General features: G+C 45.1%; 1 protein-coding gene across 3 annotated transcripts in view; it reads left to right on the top strand.

Annotated features, from left to right (window-relative positions):
* LOC106583427 (ubiquitin-associated protein 2) overlaps nt 1–22585 on the top strand; it is a 39575-nt gene extending 16990 nt beyond the window's left edge. For all 3 annotated transcript variants that reach the window (XM_014167578.3, XM_014167575.3, XM_014167576.3), the window contains exons 12-27: nt 148–439; nt 844–1109; nt 6085–6272; nt 6588–6861; nt 7176–7212; nt 7311–7479; nt 9136–9184; nt 9282–9675; nt 9799–9890; nt 18325–18375; nt 18478–18568; nt 18751–19119; nt 19228–19332; nt 20963–21033; nt 21284–21466; nt 21830–22585. In XM_014167578.3, the coding sequence (XP_014023053.1) occupies nt 148–439; nt 844–1109; nt 6085–6272; nt 6588–6861; nt 7176–7212; nt 7311–7479; nt 9136–9184; nt 9282–9675; nt 9799–9890; nt 18325–18375; nt 18478–18568; nt 18751–19119; nt 19228–19332; nt 20963–21033; nt 21284–21466; nt 21830–21925 (2727 nt within the window). In that variant the 3' untranslated portion in view covers nt 21926–22585. The remainder of the gene's footprint in view (nt 1–147; nt 440–843; nt 1110–6084; nt 6273–6587; nt 6862–7175; nt 7213–7310; nt 7480–9135; nt 9185–9281; nt 9676–9798; nt 9891–18324; nt 18376–18477; nt 18569–18750; nt 19120–19227; nt 19333–20962; nt 21034–21283; nt 21467–21829) is intronic.
* Nucleotides 22586–25155: the final 2570 nt, after the last annotated feature.

Below are 25155 nucleotides of genomic sequence, written 5' to 3'. Positions count from 1 at the left end.
CCTTTACAGTTTTCAGATATATGTTTTCTGTACATGATCGCCATATTTTTCTTGTATTATCATAGCGCCCCATTAATTCTGAAAATATGTCTTAAACAATTTACGAGCACCCCAATCTAACTCTCTGTCTCGCTCGCTCCCTGCCAGTCGTCAGTGCTGGGGGCAGGTTTTGGGGACCTGGGTCAGTCTAAGAGGAGTCAGTCCAGTCCAGGGGCCCAGATCTTGGAGCAGCTGAAGGGCCCAGGCCTGGGTCCTCTCCCCTCCTCCCAGGCAGCCCCCCCCCCCAGCACACAGGGGACCAGCAGCACCTCTCTGGGGAGTAGACTCCCAGGGTTAGGAGTAGCACCCCCGGTCCTCCCTCCGCCTTCCACTTCCAGCTGGGACATCAAGACCCCAGAGCCTAGCACCACCACCACCTCACTCACCTCCCACTTCAGCCGTGAGACACACACACACACACACTTGTTTTTCTATTCTCGTGGGGACCTAAACTTTATTTCAATTCAAAATCCTATTTTCTCTAACCTTAACACCTAACCGTAAAGCTAACCCTAATTGTAGCCCTAACCATAAACCTAACCCTTAAGTTTAAAATAGCCTTTGTCCTAGTGGGAAGAATTGAGTGTGTGGACTTTTGGGGATTTCACATCCCCCAGGAAGATGGAACAACACCCACCACACACTCAAACACTTTTTATCAGATTTAATTAGAGATTTATCAAATTCATCTATCATTTCAAATACCTGGCATATGGCTTCAAAAAATAAATGACCATATGTCTTAATGTGGTGTTTGTGTCCATATGCCTGGCTGATCTGTGTTTGTGTGTTTTTGCCCTCCAGGGGAGTTTAGGCTGCAGCCTGAGCCGTCCCTGGTGCTGAGCCATCTAATCCAGAGACACGGCACCCCCTCTCTGCCCCTGGCGCGCCAGTCCAGCCCCCCGCCAGCCCAATCCCCCTCCCCCAGCCAGGGACCCCCCCTGGCCGCCATCGGTGCCAAGCCTGCCCCCAGCGCAGGGCCGGACCCTCAGGGCAGCAGCTCGCTGCAGCAGCAGCACCGCGTTCCGCAGCTAAAGGCTCAGAAACGAAGGATACCTCCCACCTCCAAGGTAAGGAACCAAAGTCAAGTCTTTCCTCGATTCCCTGTGTGAAGTCAAGGAATCAAAGAAAGACTTTTGAGATTCACCCAGTGTGCAGGTCAGTAATGGTCAACCTTTGCTATTAAGGCTCTTAGCCTAAATTTTATTAGTCACATGGGATGTATACACCAGGTGTAGTAGACCTTACAGTGAAATGCTTATTTACGAGCCCCTAACCAACAATGCAGTTTAAAAAAAATACAAATAAGAATAAGAAATAAAAGTAGCAGGTAATTAAAGAGCAGCAGTAAAATAGCTATAGCGAGACTATATACGGGGGGTTACCGGTACAGAGTCAATGTGCGGGGACACCGGTTAGTCGAGGTAATTGATGTAATATGTACATGTAGGTATAACACGCCTGTTATTAAAGTGACTATGCATAGATGATGATAACAGAGAGTAGCAGCGGAGTAAAAGGGGGGGAATGCAATTAGTCTGGGTAGCCATTTTGATTAGTTCAGGAGTCTTATTGCTTAGGGGTAGAAGCTGTTTAGAAGCCTCTTGGACCTAGACTTGGCGCTCCGGTACCACTTGCCGTGCGGTAGCAGAGAGAACAGTATATGACTAGGGTGGCTGGAGTCTTTGAGGATTTTTAGGGCCTTCCTCTGACATCGCCTGTTATAGAGGTCCTGGATGGCAGGAAGCTTGGCCCCACTGGGCCGTACGCAATACCCTCTGTCGTGCCTTGCGGTTGGAGGCCGAGCAGTTGCCATACCGGGCAGTGATGCAACCAGTCAGGATGCTCTCGATGGTGCAGCTGTAGAACCTTTTGAAGATCTGAGGACCCATGCCAAATCTTTTCAATCTCCTGAGGGGGAATAGGTTTTGTCGTGTCCGCTTCACGACTGTCTTGGTGTGCTTGGACCATGTTAGTTTGTTGGTGATGTGGACACCAAGGAACTTGAAGCTCTCAACCTCCTCCACTACAGCCCCGTCAATGAGAATGGGGGCGTTCTCGGTCCTCTTTTCCCTGTTGTCCACAACCATCTCCTTTGTCTTGATCACGTTGAGGGAGAGGTTGTTGTCCTGGCACCACACGGCCAGGTCTCTGACCACCTCCCTATAGGCTGTCTCGTCGTGGTTGTCGATCAGGCCTACCACTGTTGTCATCGGCAAACTTAATGATGGTGTTGAAGTCGTGCCTGGCCGTGCACCCCTGAGGGGCCCCTGTGTTGAGGATCAGCGTGGCGGATGTTGTTACCTACCCTTACCGCCTAGTGGTGGCCCGTCAGGAAGTCCATTATCCAGTTGCAGAGGGAGGTGTTTAGTCCCAGGGTCCTTAGCTTATTGATGAGCTTTGAGGGCACTATGGTGTTGAATGCTGAGCTGTAGTCAATGAATAGCATTCTCACATAGGTGTTCCTTTTGTCCAGGTGGGAAAGGGCAGTGTGGAGTGCAATAGATATTGCATCATCTGTGGATCTGTTAGGGCGGTATGCAAATTGAAGTGGGTCTAGGGCTTCTGGGATAATGGTGTTGATCCGAGTCATGACCAGCCTTTCAAAACACTTCATGGCTACAGACGATAGTTCTACGGGCTGGTAGTCATTTAGGCAGGTTACCTTAGTGTTCTTGGGCATAGGGAGTATGGTGTTCTACTTAAAAAATGTTGGTATTACAGACTCAGACAGGGAGAGGTTGAACATGTCAGTGAAGACACTTGCTAGTTGATCAGCGCATGAACGCAGTACATGTCCTGGTAATCCTTCTAGCCCTGCGTCCTTGTGAATGTTGACCTGTCTAAAGGTCTTACTCACATCGGCTGCGGAGAGCGTGATCACACAGTCTTCCGGTACAGCTGGTGCTCTCATGCATGTTTCAGTGTTATTTGCCTTGAAGCGAGCATAGAAGTAGTTTAGCTCATCTGGTAGGCTCGTGTCACTGGGCAGCTCTCGGCTGTGCTTCCCTTTGTAGTCTGTAATAGTTTGCAAGCCCTGCCACATCCGACGAGCGTCAGAGCCGGTGTAGTACGATTCGATATTAGTCTTGTATTGACGCTTTGGCTGTTTGATGGTTCGTCGGAGGGGATAGCGGGATTTCTTATAAGCTTCCGGGTTAGAGTCCCGCTCCTTGAAAGCGGCAGCTGTAACCTTTAGCTCAGTGCGGATGTTTCCTGTAATCCATGGCTTCTGGTTGGGGTATGTACGTATGGTCACTGTGGGGACGGCGTCATCGATGCACTTATTGATGAAGCCAATGACTGATGTGGTGTACTCAATGCCATCGGAGGAATCTCGGAACATATTCCACTCTGTGCTAGCAAAACAGTCCTGTAGCTTAGCATCTGCTTCGTCTGACCACTTTTTATTGATTTAGTCACTGGTGCTTCCTGCTTTAATTTTTGCTTGTAAGCAGGAGGATAGAATTGTGGTCAGATTTGCCAAATGGAGGTGGAGGGAGAGCATTGTGTGTGGAGTATAGGTGGTCCAGAGTTGTTTTGTTTTTTTCCCCAGCATTTAACATGCTGATAGTTTCCCTGCATTAAAGTACCCGGCCACTAGGAGCGCCAGCTCTTGGTGATCGTCTTCCTGTTTGCTTATGGCGGAATACAGCTCATCTAGTGCGGTCTTAGTGCCAGCATCAGTCTGTGGTGGAATGTAGACCGCTATGAAAACTCTCTAGGTAGATGGTGTGGTCTACAGCTTATCATGAGATTACCTAGCTCATGTGAGCAAGACTTCCTTAGATATTGTGCACCAGCTGTTATTTACAAAAAGACAGTCTGCCGCCCCCTGTCTTACCAGACACCGCTTTTCTATCCTGCCGGTGCAGTGTATTACCAGCCAGCTGTATGTTGATAACGTCGTCGTTCAGCCACGACTCTGTGAAGCGTAAGATATGAGTTTTGAATGTCCCGCTGGTAGTTTAATCTTCCGTGTAGGTCATTGATTTTATTTTCCAAAGATTGCACGTTTGCTAGCAGAATGGAAGGAGGTGGGGGTTTATTCAATTGCATACGAATTCTCAGAAGGCAACCCGCCCTCCGGCCCCTTTTTCTCCGCCTTCTCTTCACGCAAATGACGGGGATCTGGGCCTGTTCCTGGGAAAGCAGTATATCATTCGCATCGGGCTCGTCACTCGTTAACCTCTCTGGGAAATGTGGGACACTAGCCCGCCAACAGCCAGTGAAATAGCAGAGCGCCATATTCAAAACAACAAAAATTTCATAATTCAAATTTCTCACACATACAAGTATTATACACCGTTTTAAAGATGCACTTCTCGTTAATCCAACCACAGTGTCCGATTTTCAAAAAGGCTTTACGGTGAAAGCATACCATTAGATTATGTTGGGACAGCACCTAGACAAGATAAACCACACAGCCATTTTCCAAGCAAGGAGAGGCGTCACAAAAACCAGAAATACAGCTAAAATTAATCATTAACCTTTGATCTTCATCAGATGGCACTCATAGGACTTCATGTTACACAATACATGTATGTTTTGCTCGAACAAGTTTATATTTGTATACAAAAACCCAAGTATACATTGGCGTGTAATGTTCAGAAATGTTTTGCCTCCAAAACCACCGGTGAATGAGCACATCAATTTACAGAAATACTCATCATAAACTTTGATAAAAGATACAAGTGTTATGCACAGAATTATAGATGAACTTCTCCTTAATGCAACTGCTGTGTCAGATTTCAAAAAAGCTTTACGGAGAAAGCACACCTTGCAATAATCTGAGTACAGCCCTCAGCCATCAAAACAAGCCATACAGATACCCGCCATGTTGTGGAGTCAACCAAAGTCAGAAATAGCATTATAAATATTCACTTACCTTCGATCTTCATCGGAATGCACTCCCAGGAATTCCAGTTCCACAATAAATGTTAGTTTTGTTCGATAAAGTCCATATTTATGTCCAAATACCTCCATTTTGTTCGCACGTTTAGTCCAGCATTCCAAATTCACTAAGCGCGTGAGTTTAGTCTAGACGAAAATTCAAAATAGTTTGTAGAAACATGTCAAACGATGTATAGAATCAATCTTTAGGATGTTTTTATCATAAATATTCAATAATATTCCAACCGGACAATTCTTTTGTCTTTAGAATTGAAAGGAAGGGCAGCTCGCTCTCACGGCTGTGCGCATGACTGAGCTCATGCCAATTTTCCAGACAGCTACAATCAGCTCTTATTCTCTCCCCATTCACAGTAGAAGCCTGAAACAACGTTCTAAAGACTGTTGACATCTAGTGGAAGCCGTAGGAAGTGCAATATGACCCCACAGACACTGTATATTGGATAGGCAATCACTTGAAAAACTACAAACCTCAGATTTCACACTTCCTGGTTGGATTTTTTTCTCAGGTTTTTGCCTGCCATATGAGTTCTGTTATACTCACAGACATCATTCAAACAGTTTTAGAAACTTTAAAGTGTTTTCTATCCAAATCTACTAATTATATGCATATTCTAGCTTTTGGGCCTGAGTAGCAGGCAGTTTACTTTGGGCACGCTTTTCATCCAAGCTACTCAATACTGCCCCCCTTTCCCAAAGAAGTTAAAGGAAAAAAGGGATTCTGCCAGTCCGTGGTGAGTAATCTCAGTCCTGATGTCTAGAAGTTATTTTCGGTCATAAGAGACGGTAGCAGCAACATTATGTACAAAAACTGTTACAAACAATGCCAAGAAATGAACAAAAAAACTCAATTGGATAGGAACACGTAAAACGTCAGCCTTCTTCTCCGGCACCATCTAACACACCTGATTGATCTAATCAATGTCTTGATGCTTAATTGATCAATGCCCAGCATTGTAGAGCACTGCTCTAAACCAAGAAGCTAAGGGCGTTTGAGGGTATTGGGGATCAAGATAGGCAAATCTTTGTAGATCCTTACACAGGCTGATCTTCTCAGATGCAAGGATTGTAAATGATAATGTTACCGACAGTATGCCCACTCTGAGTGAGAGCTTTCCCTCCCCTCCTGTCCAGATCCCATCGTCGGCGGTGGAAATGCCCGGCTCTGCCGACATCCCTGGTCTCAACGTTCAGTTCGGAGCGCTGGACTTTGGCTCGGAGGCGGCTCTGCCGGACTTTGGCCCCGTGGAGACATGTGTCAGCGTGGCCTCCAGGGCCCCCGCCCCACAGAGCCAGACCAACCTCTACTCCAAACCCCTCAGGTGGGTCACAATTTCCACCACAGGTGTATTCAGTTAGATTAAATGTTGCAGATAGAAAAGTAACGAGTTTACATGATTCCCCTTTGTGCCTGATAGGATTGTCTATCTGTTCTGCACAACATTTCTATGTTGTTCTATGTCTAGCTATATGTATTCTGTTATGTTGCACTCCTGAACAGATCACAGGGGTGGCCAACAGACTGAAGACCATGCAACCACACCCCTTGGACTAGAAGTCTATTTGAATACTTTATACTATGTACTTGTGCTTATGGCATGTTTATAACTAAAACCTTCTTCTCTGTTTGTCACCAGTGAATCTATGGGCACCCCTCTCTCCATTCCCCTCCCTCTGTCCTCCTCTGAGCCCATCTACCACTCCCCGTCGGTGGCCATGCCCAGCCTCGCCCCCTCCGCTATGGGTATGGTCAGCTCCTCCACTCCCTCCTCCTCCATTTCCTCCTCAGTGCCCTCTTCCTCCTCCACTTCTCCCTTCGTCTCACTGGGAAGCGGTTATGACTGTGGGCCTGTGGCCCCTCACTCACGCCTGGCCTTCTCCCAGAGCAAAGAGGCCCCCGGACCAATCATGGTGAGTCAATGTTTAGGTTATCTATCTAACATTGAAGGCCACCGGAGTCGTATTCGTTCGGCACCAAACGGACTGAAACATGGAGGAACGACCTGAACTTGTCCAATAAGAAGCGTTTGTTTTTATTTTCCATTGCAAAACGTTTTGTAATGACGTGTGCAGTAATGAATAAGACCCTCCCACACAGTGTCATGGCTTGTGTAATTGTGAGACGCACCAGTTGTTGTTGTTGTATGATAAAATCATTTCCCACTGTCGGATAATAAAGATAAGTTGACTTGAGTGAAGAATACAAACTTTGCTCGTCTCAACAGAACGGTCTGAATGGTGTGAGGACATCTGCGATGGACAGTAAGTAACACATTTCATTAAATCATTCATTAATTCAGTGCTGCTACTTTTGTAGTTAAATTATGTGATTGTTTCTCCCTCTCTCTCTTTCTTCCCAGCTTCATCAGCCTCCTCCACGCCAAAGCCAGAGTCTCCCTCTCCAAGCATCAGTACCAGCAGTGCTCCTGCCCCCTCTGCCCTCATGCCCTCCTCCATACCCCCCCACAGCTCAGCAATTCCCAGTCTGCCACACGACATGCCCTCTGCCAGCTTGGCAACACTGAGCAGGTAACACACACACACCTACTCACTTTTCCCTTGACGTCTTTGGATGTGTGCTTGTATTGACGTGAGTGAGAGGCAATTTATGCATACAGAATTCAAGTGTGCCACTATAGGCTACAAATGCAGTTACCTTCTAGTATCTATTGAGATGAATATACTTGATTGTGAATATATCTAAATCAAGAGCAGAAGGCAAGTGGTGGATATATAAATGAATGAATGTCCTTTATACAGTGCATTCGGAAAGTATTCCAACCCCTTCCCTTTTTCCACATTTTGTTACATTACAGCCTTATTCCAAAATTGATTAAATCGTTTTTTTTTCTTCTTATCAATCTACACACAATACCCCATAATGACAAAGCAAAAACAGGCTTTTAGACATTTTTGCAAATGTATAAAAAATGTAAAACTGATATCACATTTACATAAGTATTCAGACCCTTTACAGAGTACTTTGTTGAAGCACCTTTGGCAGCGATTACAGCCTCAAGTCTTCTTGGATATGACGCTAGAAGCTTGGCACACCTGTATTAGGGGAGTTTCTCCCAATCTTCTCTGCAGATCCTCTCAAGCTCTGTCGGGTTGGATGGGGAGTGTGGCTGCACAGCTATTTTCAGGTCTCTCTGTTTGATCGGGTTCAAGTCCGGGCTCTGGCTGGGCCACTCAAGAACATTCAGAGACTTGTTCCGAAGCCACTCCTGCGTTGTTTTGGCTGTGTGCTTAGGGTCGTTGTCCTGTTGGAAGGTGAACCTTCACCCCAGTCTGAGGTCCTGAGCAATCAGGAGCAGGTTTTCATCAAGGATCTCTCTGTACTTTGCTCCGTTCATCTTTGCCTTGATCCTGACTAGTCTTCCAGTCCCTGCTGCTGAAAATCATCCCCATAGCATGATGCTGCCACCACCATGCTTCACCATATGGATGGTGCCAGGTTTCCTCCGGATGTGACGCTTGGCATTCAGGCCAGAGTTCAATCTTTGTTTCATCAGACCAGAGGATTTTGTTTCTCATGGCCTGAGTCCTTCAGGTGCCATTTGGCAAACTCCAAGTGGGCAGTCATGTTCTTTTTACTGAGGAGTGGCTTCCATCTGGCCACTCTACCATAAAGGCCTGATTGGTGGAGTGCTGCTGAGATGGTTGTCCTTCTGGAAAGTTCTCCCATCTACACAGAAGAACTCTGGAGCTCTGTCAGAATTTTCCCTGACCAAGGCTCTTCTCCCTCGATTACTCAGTTTGGCCGTGCGGCCAGCTCTAAGAAGATTCTTGGTGGTTCCTAACTTCTTCCATTTAAGAATGATGAAGGCAACTGTGTTCTTGGGGACCTTCAATGCTGCAGAAATTTTTTGGTACCCTTCCCCCGATTTGTGCCTCCACACAATCTTGTCTCGGCGTTCTACAGACAATTCCTTTGACCTCATGGCTTGGTTTTTGCTCTGACATGCACTGTCAACTGTGGGACTTTTTATATAGACAGGCGTATGCCTTTCCAAATCATGAATTATGTTTTTTATTTTTAATAAATTTGCAAGAATTTCTAAAAACCTGGATTATTGTGTTTTGATTGTGAGGGGAAAAATTATTTAATCTATTTTAGAATAAGGCTGTAACGTAACAAAATGTGGAAAAAGTTAAGTGGTCTCCTTCTTCTCTACATTGTAGTCATGGCAGCAGTAGTCATTCCTCAGTGCTTGGCTCCAGCTCTCTCACTGTGAGTATGGCTTAACACACACTCACGCGCACATTTATTTTAGAGAGGTCTATGCAGAGTACAACCTGCTTAACTCTCTCTATCCCTCTCTTTGTAGTACACCAGTGTGGACAGTAGTGTGAGCTCTCCGGCGCCCTCGTCTGGCTCCTACTCAACTGGCCAGGCCCCGGCCCAGTCACTGCACCAGGCCCAGTCGCTGCACCAGGCCCAGTCGCTGCACCAAGCCCAGTCGCTGCACCAGGCCCAGGCTCAGTCGCTGCACCAGGCTCAGTCGCTGCACCAGGCCCCGGTCCAGTCACTGCACCAGGTCAACAGCAGCATGGCTCACATCATGGGCACCATGAGCCACATGAACAGTATGGTCAGTAGCATGGGTGGCACCAGCGGGCTACACGCCAGCCAAGCACTGGGGCTCAGCGCCAACGGAACCACAGCCCAATCAAACCTCTCCTCGGCCCCCAGGACCGCACCGCTGCTCTCCTCTTCAACTGGTACTCACAAATATATTCGTACACACACACACACACACACACACACAGAGTTAGCCAGAAACATGAAGCATACAAGTGGAACTGTAGTTGTCTAGAAGCAGTGTGTGTCCTTGTATTATCCAGGTAAAGCTCATCCTAACCTGTCCCAGGGAGGGCCCCCACTACTGCCCAACCAGTACATCATGGGCCCAGGAGGCCTGCTGCCAGCCTACCCGGTAATGAGTGAGTGTGTGTGTGCATTAGTGTTGCACGGCATACCGCAACTTCGGTACTTTTTCAATACTACAACATAAAAAAAACAGTTTGGAACTAGATTATTTTTACTTTCGGTACTTCTGTCAAATGTGTCTCATGTCATATACGGATTGAGAGGATCGTGTATGTCTAGTAATTTGTCTGAATCTTCTTAAGGGGGCAGAAGTAAGCTAGCCAGGCTTCTTGAGAATGTGCCACTTTTGAAAAGCAAGCGACGGCATGCCTTCTAATGAAAACATCATACCTCCACGTCCCACAACTTGACAGAACTGGCTCCAGAATGAAATGGAAATGCTTACAGAGCATATGATGGCCAGCCCACCAAAGAAAGTATTCAAAAGGTGTTGCAAAGCAGTGCAGTGCAGTGCAAGTCTGGTTTATTTGTAAAACAACAAACTATTTTACACATGACATTTGCATTGTAACGCTATTCTACTAGCAACTCAACTCAAATTATTTTTGAGTGACAACATGAACAAATATTCAGCATGACGTTCATGTGAGCATTATAATATGATTACAACCCAAAAGTAATGTAAAATGCACTCATAACTTAGCTATGACGGCAATATATTTAGGCTACTTAGCTTTGCCTGGGCTTGCTAGCGGTAGCCACTAGCCAGCCAGCAGCCCTGGGCGGACCATTGCCCCTGGGAGTTGAAATGCACTCTGGGAGTTGTAGTATGCTGTGTAAAATCCATTGTATTCCAATGGTGTGTAGACTATTGCAATATAGAAGCTATAGAAATTAGCTTCAAAGTGTGTTTATGTCATTTTGGAACTAAACTATTCATTTAATACATTCAATTATTTAGCTATAATGAATCATAGGTCTAATGAATGTAATTTGATCCAATATTATGTTCATAGATGAGCAACTTAACCCTGATATGTATTAGGGCTGACCCCGACAGAGAATTCTTGGTCGACCGAAAGTCATCTGTTCTTTCGAACTATCGATTGGTCAAAATGTTTAACCGTGTAGCCTATTTTTCTATATATAGACACACCCTGTGTTTTAATAAAACCAACTATATATGCATTGAGCTTGTCTGATGCTTTAAGCTCACTGTTTGAAATGAGACAAAATGACTCACGATAACCAGAAGAAAAAAACCTTAACCTGTCCCGACCATCCTCCTCCAGCTCCTACTGGCTTTCCCAAATTCTGCCAGTACTCTCCTGAAGTTGCCGGTAATAAGCTATACGAGGAGTCGGTGAACTTTCTCATGTGGAATGCCAATTTATCTTACCATTTCTACCGATATGAGTGCCAGTTATGGTTTTCATATGCACATTTTCATGGAACAGTTTAATTTATAATTATATCTTTGTATCTCAGTCATTAATGTGGTTGATCAAAATTCTATCTAAATGAAAATGATACAGACCAAGAAGTAACTTCTACTGCCATTGCCAACTATATAAAAATAGCGTATGAAGACAAAAAATTCAAACATTGCAGCCTGCAGGTTGAGAATATCCAGATAAAAATAAATATCCTATGAATTATATTGGCTACGCATGGCCTGTCTGCAACAAACTTGAAACATGGTATCAACTATTAACTTGGGTCCGGCCTGAAGCTCCTTGCAACATTGTATAAAATATTCTGGGCCCACAGTGAACTTGGGAGAGACACAGCTGTAGGCTATTTGTGTTTCCACTGGATCAGAGCATGACTTTTCTGTGGTTAACGAAAGGGATAGAGCTGGAAAGATTTTTCATATACATTGACAATAATTATTCATTCTCAATGGATGTAAAAACGGACTTTGTTTGCTTGCTGTTTGTGGTGAAGAAAACATTACTTTGAAAAGCTCCACAGCTCATTAGTGGTGGTGCATTAAACCAATCAAAAATACTATCAGATCCCCAAAGATTTATATGGTACATATGCGCTCAGGCCAGGTAGCCTATAGGCCTACTTCTGTGTAATCAGGTGCGCATCCTTACTCAACATTGACAGGAGTGCCCCAAACAAAAGACAATGATTAAATTGACAAAACCCGTTTCTCACAAGTGAAGCATAGGTTGTTCGCTATGCAAACAATGTGTCCACTCTGACAATGAGAACAGTAAATAATAATATATTAAATGCATTAACAGCCATTACCGTAACCAAACAAACATTGTAGATTAGAAATGATAGGAATTAATGGTAAATGTACTACTGGTGATATATGTAATGGGGAATTGATAGACACTAACAATCAAACAATTCACACAATGAAGTTATGAAACCAGGAATGTGCACAAATTGGCTGGAGAGAGTGCATTTTGGAGAGAGATGTGCTTTGTGCAGCCACACTCCCCTTAGACTGTGCCATCCCCGCAGCCTCTGCAATGGATTAATCTCGGCCTCTGCGTTCGCATTAGTTCACTGAGATGGGTGCGAATAAGACAGGTGTCTCGTGTGCCATAAAAAAAAAAATATATATATATACAATGCATTCCATGAAGTATTACATAAGTAAGTGAAATTGATTGGACATGATTTGGAAAGGCACACACCTGTCTATATAAGGTCCCACAGTTGATAGTGCGTGTCTGAGCAAAAACCAAGCCATGAGGTTGAAGGAATTGTCCGTAGAGCTTCGAGACAGGATTGTGTCAAGGCACTGGGGAAGGTGCCATTTGAAGGTCCCCAAGAACACAGTGGCCTCCATTCTTAACTGGAAGAAGTTTGGAAACACCAAGACTTTTTCTAGATCTGGCTGCCTGGCCAAACTAAGCAATCGGGGGAGAAGGGCCTTGGTCAGGGAGGTGACCAAGAACCCGATGGTCACTCTGACAGAGCTCCAGAGTTCCTCTGTGGAGATGGGAGAACCTTCCAGAATGACAACCATCTCTGCAGCACTCACCAATCAGACCTTTATGGTAGTGGCCAGACTGAAGCCACTCCTCAGTAAAATACACATGACAGCCCGCTTGGAGTTTCAGAAACAAGATTCTCTGGTCTGATGAAACCAAAAATGATCTCTTTGGCCTGAATGCCAAGCGTCGCATTTGGAGGAAACCTGGCACCATCTCTACGGTGAAGCATGGTGGTGGCAGCAACATGCTGTGGGGATGTTTTTCAGCGGCAGGGACTGGGTGACTCGTCAGGATCGAGGGGAAAAATGAACAGCGCAAAGTACAGAGAGATCCTTGATGAAAACCTGCTCTAAAGTGTTCAGTACCTCAGACTGGGACGAAGTTTCACCTTCCAACAGGACAACGACCCTAAGCACACAGCCAAGACAATGTAGGATTGGTCTCTGAATGTCCTTGAGTTGCCCAGCCAGAGCCCGGACTCGAACCTGGGCAAACATTTCTGGAGAGACCTGAAAATAACTGTGCAGCAACGCTCCCCATCCAACCTGACAGAGTTTGCGAGGCGTTTTAGAGAAGAATGGGAGAAACTCCCCAAATACAGATGTGCCAAGCTTGTAGTGTCATACCCTGTAATCGCCAAAGGTGCTTCAACAAAGTACTGAGTAAAGGGTCTGAATGCTTATGTAAATGTGATATTTCAGTGTTTTTTTTATTTGTAATACATTTGCAAACATTTCTAAACCTGCATTTTTCCCTCATCAATGTAGAAAAAGTCAAGGCATCTGAATACTTTCCGAATGCACTGTATATTTGCTACTGCTCGACTAAAAAAATATTGGTCGACCAACAGCCTATCGAACAAACAATCGACAAGTTGAATAATTGCGGTCAGCCCTAATATGTATCAAATTACATTTTTAAAATAGTTTAGATGATAAAAATTGTCTCATATGGTTTTGCCGAAGGAACATTTTAAATACACTGCTCAAAAAAATAAAGGGAACACTTAAACAACACAATGTAACTCCAAGTCAATCACACTTCTGTGAAATCAAACTGTCCACTTAGGAAGCAACACTGATTGACAATAAATTTCACATGCTGTTGTGCAAATGGAATAGACAACAGGTGGAAATTATAGGCAATTAGCAAGACACCCCCAGTAAAGGAGTGGTTCTGCAGGTGGGGACCACAGACCACTTCTCAGTTCCTATGCTTCCTGGCTGATGTTTTGGTCACTTTTGAATGCTGGCGGTGCTTTCACTCTAGTGGTAGCATGAGACGGAGTCTACAACCCACATAAGTGGCTCAGGTAGTGCAGCTCATCCAGCATGGCACGACAATGCGAGCTGTGGCAAGAAGGTTTGCTGTGTCTGTCAGCGTAGTGTCCAGAGCATGGAGGCGCTACCAGGAGACAGGCCAGTACATCAGGAGACGTGGAGGAGGCCGTAGGAGGGCAACAACCCAGCAGCAGGACCGCTACCTCCGCCTTTGTGCAAGGAGGAGCAGGAGAAGCACTGCCAGAGCCCTGCAAAATGACCTCCAGCAGGCCACAAATGTGCATGTGTCTGCTCAAACGGTCAGAAACAGACTCCATGAGGGTGGTATGAGGGCCCGACGTCCACAGGTGGGGGTTGTGCTTACAGCCCAACACCGTGCAGGACGTTTGGCATTTGCCAGAGAACACCAAGATTGGCAAATTCGCCACTGGCGCCCTGTGCTCTTCACAGATGAAAGCAGGTTCACACTGAGCACGTGACAGAGTCTGGAGACGCCGTGGAGAACGTTCTGCTGCCTGCAACATCCTCCAGCATGACCGGTTTGGCGGTGGGTCAGTCATGGTGTGGGGTGGCATTTCTTTGGGGGGCCGCACAGCCCTCCATGTGCTCGCCAGAGGTAGCCTGACTGCCATTAGGTACCGAGATGAGATCCTCAGACCCCTTGTGAGACCATATGCTGGTGCGGTTGGCCCTGGGTTCCTCCTAATGCAAGACAATGCTAGACCTCATGTGGCTGGAGTGTGTCAGCAGTTCCTGCAAGAGGAAGGCATTGGTGAATCCAATTGAGCACATCTGGGACATCATGTCTCGCTCCATCCACCAACGCCACGTTGCACCACAGACTGTCCAGGAGTTGGCGGATGCTTTAGTCCAGGTCTGGGAGGAGATCCCTCAGGAGACCATCCGCCACCTCATCAGGAGCATGCCCAGGCATTGTAGGGAGGTCATACAGGCACGTGGAGGCCACACACACTACTGAGCCTCATTTTGACCTTTTTTAAGGACATTACATCAAAGTTGGATCAGCCTGTAGTGTGGTTTTCCACTTTAATTTTGAGTGTGACTCCAAATCCAGACCTCCATGGGTTGATAAATTGGATTTCCATTGATTATTTTTGTGATTTTTGTCAACTATGTAAAGAAAAAAGTATTTAATAAGATTATTTCTTTCATTCAGATCTAGGATGTGTTGTTTAAGTGTTCCCTTTATTTTTTTGAGCAGTATATTGTTGTTTTAAAAAGGTGTTTTACTGAAAGAAATGTAATATACACTGAACAGAAATATAAATGCAATATGCAACAATTTCAAAGATTTTACTGAGTTGCAGTTCATATTAGGGAATCTGTCAATTTGAAATAAATTCATTATGCCCTAATCTATGGATTTCACATGACTGGGAATACAGATATGCATATTTTGGTTACAGATACAATACCTTTTTAAATAAATAAAAAAGGTAGGGGGGTGGATCAGAAAACCAGTCAGTATCTGGTGTGACCACAATTTGCCTCATGCAGCGCGACACATCTCCTTAGCATAGTTGGTTGTGGAATGTTGTCCCACTCCTCTTCAATGGCTGTGCGAAGTTTCTGGATATTGGCGGGAACTCGAACACTGTGATACATGTAGATCCAAAGCATCCCAAACATGCTCAATGGGTGACATGTCTGGTTAGTATGCAGGCCATGGAAGAACTGGGACATTTTCAGCTTCCTGGAATTGTGTACAGATCCTTGCGGCATGGGGCTGTGCATTTTCATGCTGAAACCTGAGGTGATGGCGGTGGATGAATGGCATGACATTGGGCCTCGGGATCTCCACACATTTATCTCTGTGAATTCAAATTGCCATCGAAAAATTCAATTGTGTTTGTTGTCCGTAGCTTAGGAGTCATTGCTCCTAGTGGCCGGTGATTTTAATACAGGGAAACTAAATATGTTTTACCTAATTTCTACTAGCATGTCACCTGTCAACTAAAGGACAAATCTAGATTACCTTTACTCCACACACAGATATACATTTACATTACATTTAAGTCATTTAGCGAACGCTCTTATCCAGAGCGACTTACAAATTGCCGCATTCACCTTATGATATCCAGTGGAACAACCACTTTACAATAGTGCATCTAAATCTTTTAGGGGGGGGGGGGGGGGGGTTAGAAGGATTACTTTATCCTATCCTAGGTATTCCTTAAAGAGGTGGGGTTTCAGGTGTCTCCGGAAGGTGGTGATTGACTCCGCTGTCCTGGCGTCGTGAGGGAGCTTGTTCCACCATTGGGGTGCCAGAGCAGCGAACAGTTTTGACTGGGCTGAGCGGGAACTGTGCTTCCTCAGAGGTAGAGAGGCGAGCAGGCCAGAGGTGGATGAACGCAGTGCCCTTGTTTGGGTGTAGGGCCTGATCAGAGCCTGAAGGTACGGAGGTGCCGTTCCCCTCACAGCTCCGTAGGCAAGCACCATGGTCTTGTAGCGGAAGCGAGCTTCAACTGGAAGCCAGTGGAGAGAGCGGAGGAGCGGGGTGACGTGAGAGAACTTGGGAAGGTTGAACACCAGACGGGCTGCGGCGTTCTGGATGAGTTGTAGGGGTTTAATGGCACAGGCAGGAAGCCCAGCCAACAGCGAGTTGCAATAATCCAGACGGGAGATGACAAGTGCCTGGATTAGGACCTGCGCCGCTTCCTGTGTGAGGCAGGGTCGTACTCTGCGAATGTTGTAGAGCATGAACCTACAGGATCGGGTCACCGTCTTGATGTTAGCGGAGAACGACAGGGTGTTGTCCAGGGTCACGCCAAGGTTCTTAGCACTCTGGGAGGAGGACACAATGGAGTTGTCAACCGTGATGGCGAGATCATGGAACGGGCAGTCCTTCCCCGGGAGGAAGAGCAGCTCCGTCTTGCCGAGGTTCAGCTTGAGGTGGTGATCCGTCATCCACACTGATATGTCTGACAGACATGCAGAGATGCGATTCGCCACCTGGTTATCAGAAGGGGGAAAGGAGAAGATTAATTGTGTGTCGTCTGCATAGCAATGATAGGAGAGACCATGTGAGGATATGACAGAGCCAAGTGACTTGGTGTATAGCGAGAATAGGAGAGGGCATGCACAGCTCTTCATTTGGCAAATCTGACCACAACTGTATCCTCCTGATTTATGCAAGCAAAAACTCTAATGACACGCCCAATACAGAAGTGGTCCGATGAAGTGGATGCTAAGATACAGGACTGTTGTGTTAGTACAGACTAGAATATGTTCTAGGATTCATCCGGTGGTATTGAGGAGTTTACCACATCAGTCACACCCCACAGTGACTACGTACATATCCCAACCAGAAGCCATGGATTACAGGCAACATCCGCACTGAGCTAAAGGCTATAGCTGCCACTTTAAAGGAGTGGGACACTAATCCGGACACTTATAACAAATATATAGCCAAGTTATCGTTCGTTACTCATTGTGTATATATTACTACATGTTATTACTTTTCTATTATTTCTCCATTTTCTTTCTCTGCATTGTTAGGAAGGGTCCGTAAGCTTTTCACTAAGTCCAGTGGCGTAATGTACTTAAGTAAAAATAATTTAAAGTACTACTTAAGTAATTTTTTGGGGTATCTGAACTTTACTATTTATATTTTTGATAACTTTTATTTCACTACATTCCAAAATAAAATAATGTACTTTTGACTCCATACTTGGCTATATATTTATTATAGGTGCCCCTGACACCCAAAAGTGCTCGTTACATTTGAATGTTTAGCAGGACTGGAAAAGGGTCCAATTCCCACACGTATCAAGAGAACACGCCTCTGATCTGGCCGACTTACTAAACACAAATGCATCATTTTGTAAATGTTGGAGTGTGCCCCTGGCTATCCCTAAAATGTAAAATCAAGTATATTTTAAAAAAATATAAAAAATAAATGGTATACTTAAGTGTATTTTAGCAATTAGTTTTACTTTTGATACTTAAGTATATTTAGAACCAAATACTTTTACTCAAGTAGTATTTTACTGGGTGACTAACTTTTACATGAGTAACTTTCTATTAAGGTATCTATACTTTTACTCAAGTTTCACAATTTTTCCACCACTGACTAAGTCAACACCTGTTGTTTATGAAGCATGTGACGAATAACATTTGATTTGAATATTGTGATAATAAACCTGTGATAATAACACTACTGTGCATGCGTGCAACTCTCTCACCTGTCCCATAAACTACTTTGAAAGCATCTGTCTTTTGTTATCTGGATTTACGATTCCTTCAATTGACTGTACTTGCCCTGTGTATTCCACAGCAGATTTATGGCTATGAGGACCTCCACATGCTACAGTCCAGACTGCCTATGGTGAGTCTCAACCCTTTACCCTTCACTAATCAATGGGAGTGTTTGTGAAAAGACAGGACAAGCATTAGGATGTCCTTTCTGATCCTGTCTCTCTGTGTAAAGCCCTCTTTGCAGGATTATTACGGAATCACATTCCCTGGCCCCACAGCACTCTCTGGCAGAGATGGGAGCCTCGCCAATAACCCTTACTCAGGTAAGCAACTCTGTCAGCGCTACTCTCAAACTCGTCTGTCAACTTATTGGAATCAGCCTATTGAAATGTTCCAGAGAAACAAGGTCCTGTAATGTTTTTTTATCCGTTTGAAAATAGCATCTGGCGCAATCAGACACTTAGCAGACACCTCCATGTCTCCCACCCTCCCACCCCTTCTGCAGGTGAAGTCACGAAGTTTGGCAGGGGTGACTCCACCTCCCCTGCACCCCCCAGCAGCTTGTCAGCCCAACAGCAGCCACAACAAGGCCAGACCCAGGCCCAGCCTCAACCTCCCCAGCCTCAAGGCCAGCCCCAGCCTCAGGGCCACCACAGCAGCCAGCAGCAGCAGGCCTTCCTCCCGCCGGGCTACAGCTACACGGGCCTGCCCTACTATCCCGGGATGCCCGGCGCTGCCTTCCAGTATGGCCACACCATGTTCATGCCCCAGGGACAAGGGCCAGCCAAACAGCACGGTGTGGGTCTGGGTAACCCCTCAGCAAGCCCCTTCCAGCAGCAGCCCAGCGGCTACGGCCAGCACACTTTCAGCTCAGGTCGGTTACAGTGAGATGGCGAGCGAGACGCACACAAACACCAACAATCTAGTCGACCTCTGAGGAAAGGACAGAGTTGATGTCAGTATGTTGTTGTGGTGTCCTCAGGGTATGAGGACCTGACCCAGGGCCAAGCAGGAGTGGACTACAGCAAAGGCTACAGCAACTCATCCCAGAGCCAGGCCAAATCTGCTGCTACAGGTGCTGGTAAAGGTACATCACCCATCACTTCACTGTCATCTTACCTACCATCTGTCCGTCCCCCTATTGTTACCATGCTTGAACTATTTTGTCTCTTGAGTTGTCCATATTTGTCTTTTTAATTTTTGAAAATTATAACTGGTTCTCAGCTAACTTGCCTGGTTAAATGAAGGTTAAATAAATACATAATATTGTCAGTAACTTGTCATTTCAATAACATCTGATACATTATTTTGAAAGTATAGTGTCATAAGCTGTCATGGTGTGATTTATGAGGCATTATAAACTAGGTAATTCGAGCCCTGATTGGCTGAAAGCTTTGGTATATCAGACTATACCATAGGTATGACAAAAATTACTTTTTACTATTCTAATTAAGTTGGTAACCAGTTTATAATAGCAATAAGCGGGGGTATTCAGACCCTTTGCTATGAGACTTGAAATTGAGCTCAGGTGCATCCTGTTTCCATTGATCATCCTTGAGATGTTTCTACAACTTGATTGTAGTTGTGGTAAATCAAGCCATGAAGTCGAAGGAATTGTCTGTACCTCGAAACACGATTGCCTCGAGGTACAGATCTGGTGAAGGGTACCGAAAAATGTCTGCAGCATTGAAGTTCCCCAAGAACACAATGGCCTCCATCATTCTTAAATGGAAGAAGTTTGGAACCATCAAGACTCTTCCTAGAGCTGCCAAACTGAGCAATCAGGGGAGAAGGGCCTTGGTCAGGGAGATGACCAAGAACCCTATTTTTCCTCTGTGGAGAAGGGAGAACCTTTCAGAATGACAACGATCTTTGCAGTACTCCACCAATCAGGCCTTTTATGGTAGAGTGGCCATACGAAAACCACTCCTCAGTAAAAGGCACATGACCACCCACTTGGGGTTTGCCAAAAGACATCTAAATACTTTCAGACCATAAGAAACAAGATTATCTGGTCTGATGAAACCAAGATTGAGCAAAGTACAGAGAGATTCTTGTTGGACCTGCTCCAGAGTGCTCAGGACCTCAGACTGGGACAAAGTTTCACCTTCCAACAGGACAACGACCCTAAGCACACAGACAAGACAACACAAGAGTGGCTTCGCGACAAGTCTGAATGTCCTTGAGTGGCCCAGCCAGAGCCCGGACTTGAACCTGATCGAATATCTTTGAAGAGACCTAAAAATAGCTGTGCAGCAATGCTTCCCATCCAACCTGACAGAGCTTGAGAGGATCTGCAGAGAAGAATGGGAGAAACTCCCCAAATACAGGTGTGCCAAGCTTATAGCATCATACCCAAGAAGACTCGAGGCTGTAATCGCTGCTTCAACGAAGTACTGAGTAAAGGGTCTGAATACTTATGTAAATGTGGTATTTCAGGTAATTATTTTATTTTTTTACATTTTATAAATCAGCAAACATTTCTAACCCCTGTTTTTGCTTTGTCATTATGGGTTATTGTGTGTAGATTGAGGGGGGAAACAATTTCATCAATTTTAGAAAAAGGCTGTAACTTAACAAAATGTGAAAAAGGTCAAGGTGTCTTAATACTTTCCGAAGGCACTGTACCACACCCCCTCAGGCCTCATTGCTTAAGTAATTCTGTGATTTGAATGTTTGTTTTCAACTACAGTATTTTATATTTTGTCATACGCTAGGTGGCATTTCTGTGACGTCAGGCAACACCGGGATCCCAGAAATCAGTGGCAGTGTTTACAACAAGACCCAGGTGAGATCTTTGACGTAGTCATGTTTGTATTTCTAATTTTGTTTAGTTCATTACAATACCCATTAGTCCACCAGGGCTTATTTTCCTAGGATAAGATACACCAACACATAATAATCTCTTGTCAATTAGGATTGAAATTCAAGTCCTTGCCAGAGCTTAACAGTGATGGTATTTGTTTCTCCACGTTTGTTTTCCACCAGAGAAACCTAATCGCTGACCTCTACTTTGCTCTCCTTCCGTCTTTCTCCAGTCCTTTGATAAGCAGGGTTTCCATACTGGGACTCCCCCTCCCTTCAACCTGCCCTCAGCTCTGGGGGGTCCTGGAGGGGCCCCGGGGGGCTATGCTCCTGCCCCCTTCCTCCACATCCTGCAGCCTGCCCACCAGCAACCCCACTCCCAGATGCTGCACCATCACCTGGCTCAGGACGGACAGGTAACACACACTCCTCTCAAACACTCAGCCGCCTGTAGTGTACAGGGTACTGTATAAACTTGCTTTAACATGCCACACAACGGCACTGGTTAGATGGTGGACAATCCTACATGTGCTGGTGCGGTTGCAGGCTTTTGTTCCAGCCAAGCAGTATCACCTGATTCTACCCGTCAAGTCTTCAAGACTGATTTAGGTCAATCAGATATATTGCTGCTTGAACAAAAGCCTGCACTCACACAAGCCATCACATAGCCCACCTCTGGTTTATATTCCCATTACGTCTTTGTTGTGTATCAGTGTGGTACCTTACTTGGGATGGTCATGTCCAGTTTGTGACGGTGTCCTCGTCTCCTCCGTTTGCAGGGAGGTCCTAGCCAGCGAGGCCAGTCTAGCAGCATCCAGCAGAAGAGCCAGGTCAACAAGTCCAGCTACGGCAGCTCCCCATACTGGGGCAACTGACAGGGCTGTGTGTCTGAGTGTATATACTGCAGCGTGCCCACCTATCTTGACTGATCAGACCATCGAAGGACAAACCATTTTACAGCACCGAGCTAAAACACACTACCACCCATCCCCCCTACTCAATATTCCCCTTTTCAAATTTATGGCTGTTGTATGTAAAATATATTTATGTATGTATTTATACAGTATATATGTATTGGTAGGACATGAAATGTGGTTTTCTGCATTTGTTTTATTTTTTTGAAGGATGTTTTGTTTTATTTCAAAATGTCAGGAAGATGAGCATCAAAGATCATGAGAAGTAATTATGAAGTTGATGGTGAATATACTTGAACCAGAACAAGCATCATGTGGCGTGGACGATTTTTGTATGCATACATGACCCTGATGTACATTACTGCTAAGCATCATTTTTCATGGTGAAGCCTTTTTTTAAAAGCTTTTTATTTTATTTTTTTGTAACTTCGGTCTCTCCCATCTGAGCTCTTTTCTATTGAGGGTGACTTAAGTTGATAGCTTGAGTTTTTTTATTTTTGGCCCTTTATCCCACCATTTGATTCCCACTTTTAGTTGGCTGACGTGTGACAGCCAGGCATTGGATGTCAATAACATTGGTTTAATCTTCATTGTCCAACAAATAAAAGTTCTGAACAGTTATGAATTATAAACGTATTTTATTGGATTATTATACAAAACATTGCAGGTCCACATGATACCGTACTGTAAACCACTCATAGCATATTCTTGTGATTCAACACATGTACTCAACCATTGGTTTAGTCACTCAACTCACAGGGTGAAATAAACTCCTTTCCCACTTTGAAACTAAGATACAAAGGTTTGATCTTTGGAAGCTTGCTTACATGTAGTCACAACATGCCTTGTACTTTGTTTTGCTATTCAAAGTTCCATTAGCTGTGTTCGGGAATTGTCTACTCCGCATGACACCCCATTTACCTGGCAACAATCTCAAGGATAAGCAAGCAGGGACTGTCCATGATTTGATTCATACATTTTTTCCCCCCTTAAATTTGCAATCGTTGAGTTTCATGAATACCATTATGCAGAAGGCAGGCTCGTAAAATGTATATTTCCAGTTGTAAACAATTCTTATCCCAGTCTGTTGTCCCCACATGCTTCAAGAGGGCCACCATTGTTCCTGTTCCCAAGAAAGCTAAGGTAACTGAGCTAAATGACTACTGCCCTGTAGCACTCATTCTGTCATCATGAAGTGCTTTGAGAGACTAGTCAAGGACCATATCACCTCCACCCTACCTGATACCCTAGACCCACTCCAATTTGCTTACCGACCCAATAGGTCCACAGACGACGCAATCGCCATCACACTGCACACTTCCCTAACCCATCTGGACAAGGGGAATCCCTATGTAAGAATGCTGTTCGTTGATTACAGCTCAGCATTTAACACCATAGTACCCTCCAAACTCGGCATTAAGCTCGAGACCCTGGGTCTCGACCCCGCCCTGTGCAACTGGGTCCTGGACTTCCAGACGGGCCGCCCCCAGGTGGTGAGGGTAGGTAACAACATCTCCACCCCTCTGATCCTCAACACTGGGTCCCCACAAGGGTGCGTTCTCAGTCCCCTCTTCTGTACTCCCTGTTCACCCACGACTGCGTGGCCATGCACGCATCCAAGTCAATCATCAAGTTTGCAGACGACACTACAGTGGTAGGCTTGATTACCAACAACGACGAGACGGCCTACAGGGAGGAGGTGAGGGCCCTCGGAGTGTGGTGTCAGGAAAATAACCTCTCACTCAATGTCAACAAAACAAAAGAGATGATCGTGGACTTCAGGAAACAGCAGAGGTAGCACCCCCCTATCTACATTGACGGGACAGTAGTGGAGAGGGTGGAGAGTTTTAAGTTCCTCGGCGTACACATCACGGACAAACTGAAATGGTCCACCCACACAGACAGCGAATTTCTTCAGCCTCAGGAGGCTGAAGAAATTCAGCCTGTCACCAAAAACACTCACAATCTTTTACAGATGCACAATTGAGAGCATCCTGTCGGGCTGTATCACGGCCTGGTACGGCAGCTGCTCCGCCCATAACCGGAAGGCTCTCCAGAGGGTAGTGAGGTCTGCACAACGCATCACCGGGTGCAAACTACCTGCCCTCCAGGACACCTACAGCACCCGATGTCACAGGAAGGCCAAAAAGATCAAGGACAGCAACCACCCGAGCCACTGCCTGTTCACCCTGCTATCATCCAGAAGGTGAGGTCAGTACAGGTGCATCAAAGCTGGAAACGAGAGACAGAAGCTGTTTTTCAATCTCAAGGCCATCAGAATGTTAAACAGCCATCACTAACATTGAGTGGCTGCTGCCAACATACTGACTCATCTCTAGCCACTTTAATAATGGGATAATTGATGTAATCAATTTATCACTTGCCACTTTATATTATTTATATTAGATAATGTTTACATAACCTACATTATTCATCTCATATGTATATACTGTACGCCATACCATCTACTGGATCTTGCCATCTTGATGTATCACTAGCCACTTTAAACAATGCCACTTTATATGTTTTCATAATTTACATTACTCATCTCATATGTATATACTGTACTCTATGCCATCCTGATGTAATGTATCACTAGCCACCTTAAACAATGCCGCTTTATATGTTTTCATACCCTACAATACTCATCTCATATGTATACACTGTACTCCATACCATCTGTTACATCTTGCCTACGCCGTTCGGCCATCACTCATTTATATATTTTTATGTACATATTCGTATTCATTCCTTTACACTTGTGTGTACAAGGTAGTTGTTGTGGAATTGGTAGATTACTTGTTAGATATTACTGCATGGTCAGAACTAGAAGCACAAGCATTTTGCTACACTTGCATTAACACCTGCTAACCATGTGTATGTGACAAATACATTTGATTTGTACACAACCCAATTACAGAAAAGCAACAATACAGATTGCTAGGGATTCGAGTTGACATGATGCAATGAGCGCGCAACTAGCTGCAGTCATTCCTGGCTCATGGAACTTCAAAGGTAACTATCCCCTTTTACAAAGCATTAGCTGCAGTTCTAGCCACATGGAAATACACTGAACCAAAATAAATGCAATTTGTGACAGATTTGACTGAGTTAGTCAATTGAAATAAGGTATCTGTATTCCATAGATTAGGGCCTAATTTAAGATAGGGGTGTAGATCATAAAAACAGTA

This window comes from Salmo salar, chromosome 22, assembly GCF_965601325.2.
Source record: "Salmo salar chromosome 22, fSalSal1, whole genome shotgun sequence".
Taxonomy (NCBI): domain Eukaryota; kingdom Metazoa; phylum Chordata; class Actinopteri; order Salmoniformes; family Salmonidae; genus Salmo; species Salmo salar.
This window is presented reverse-complemented; position numbering and strand designations above follow the sequence as displayed.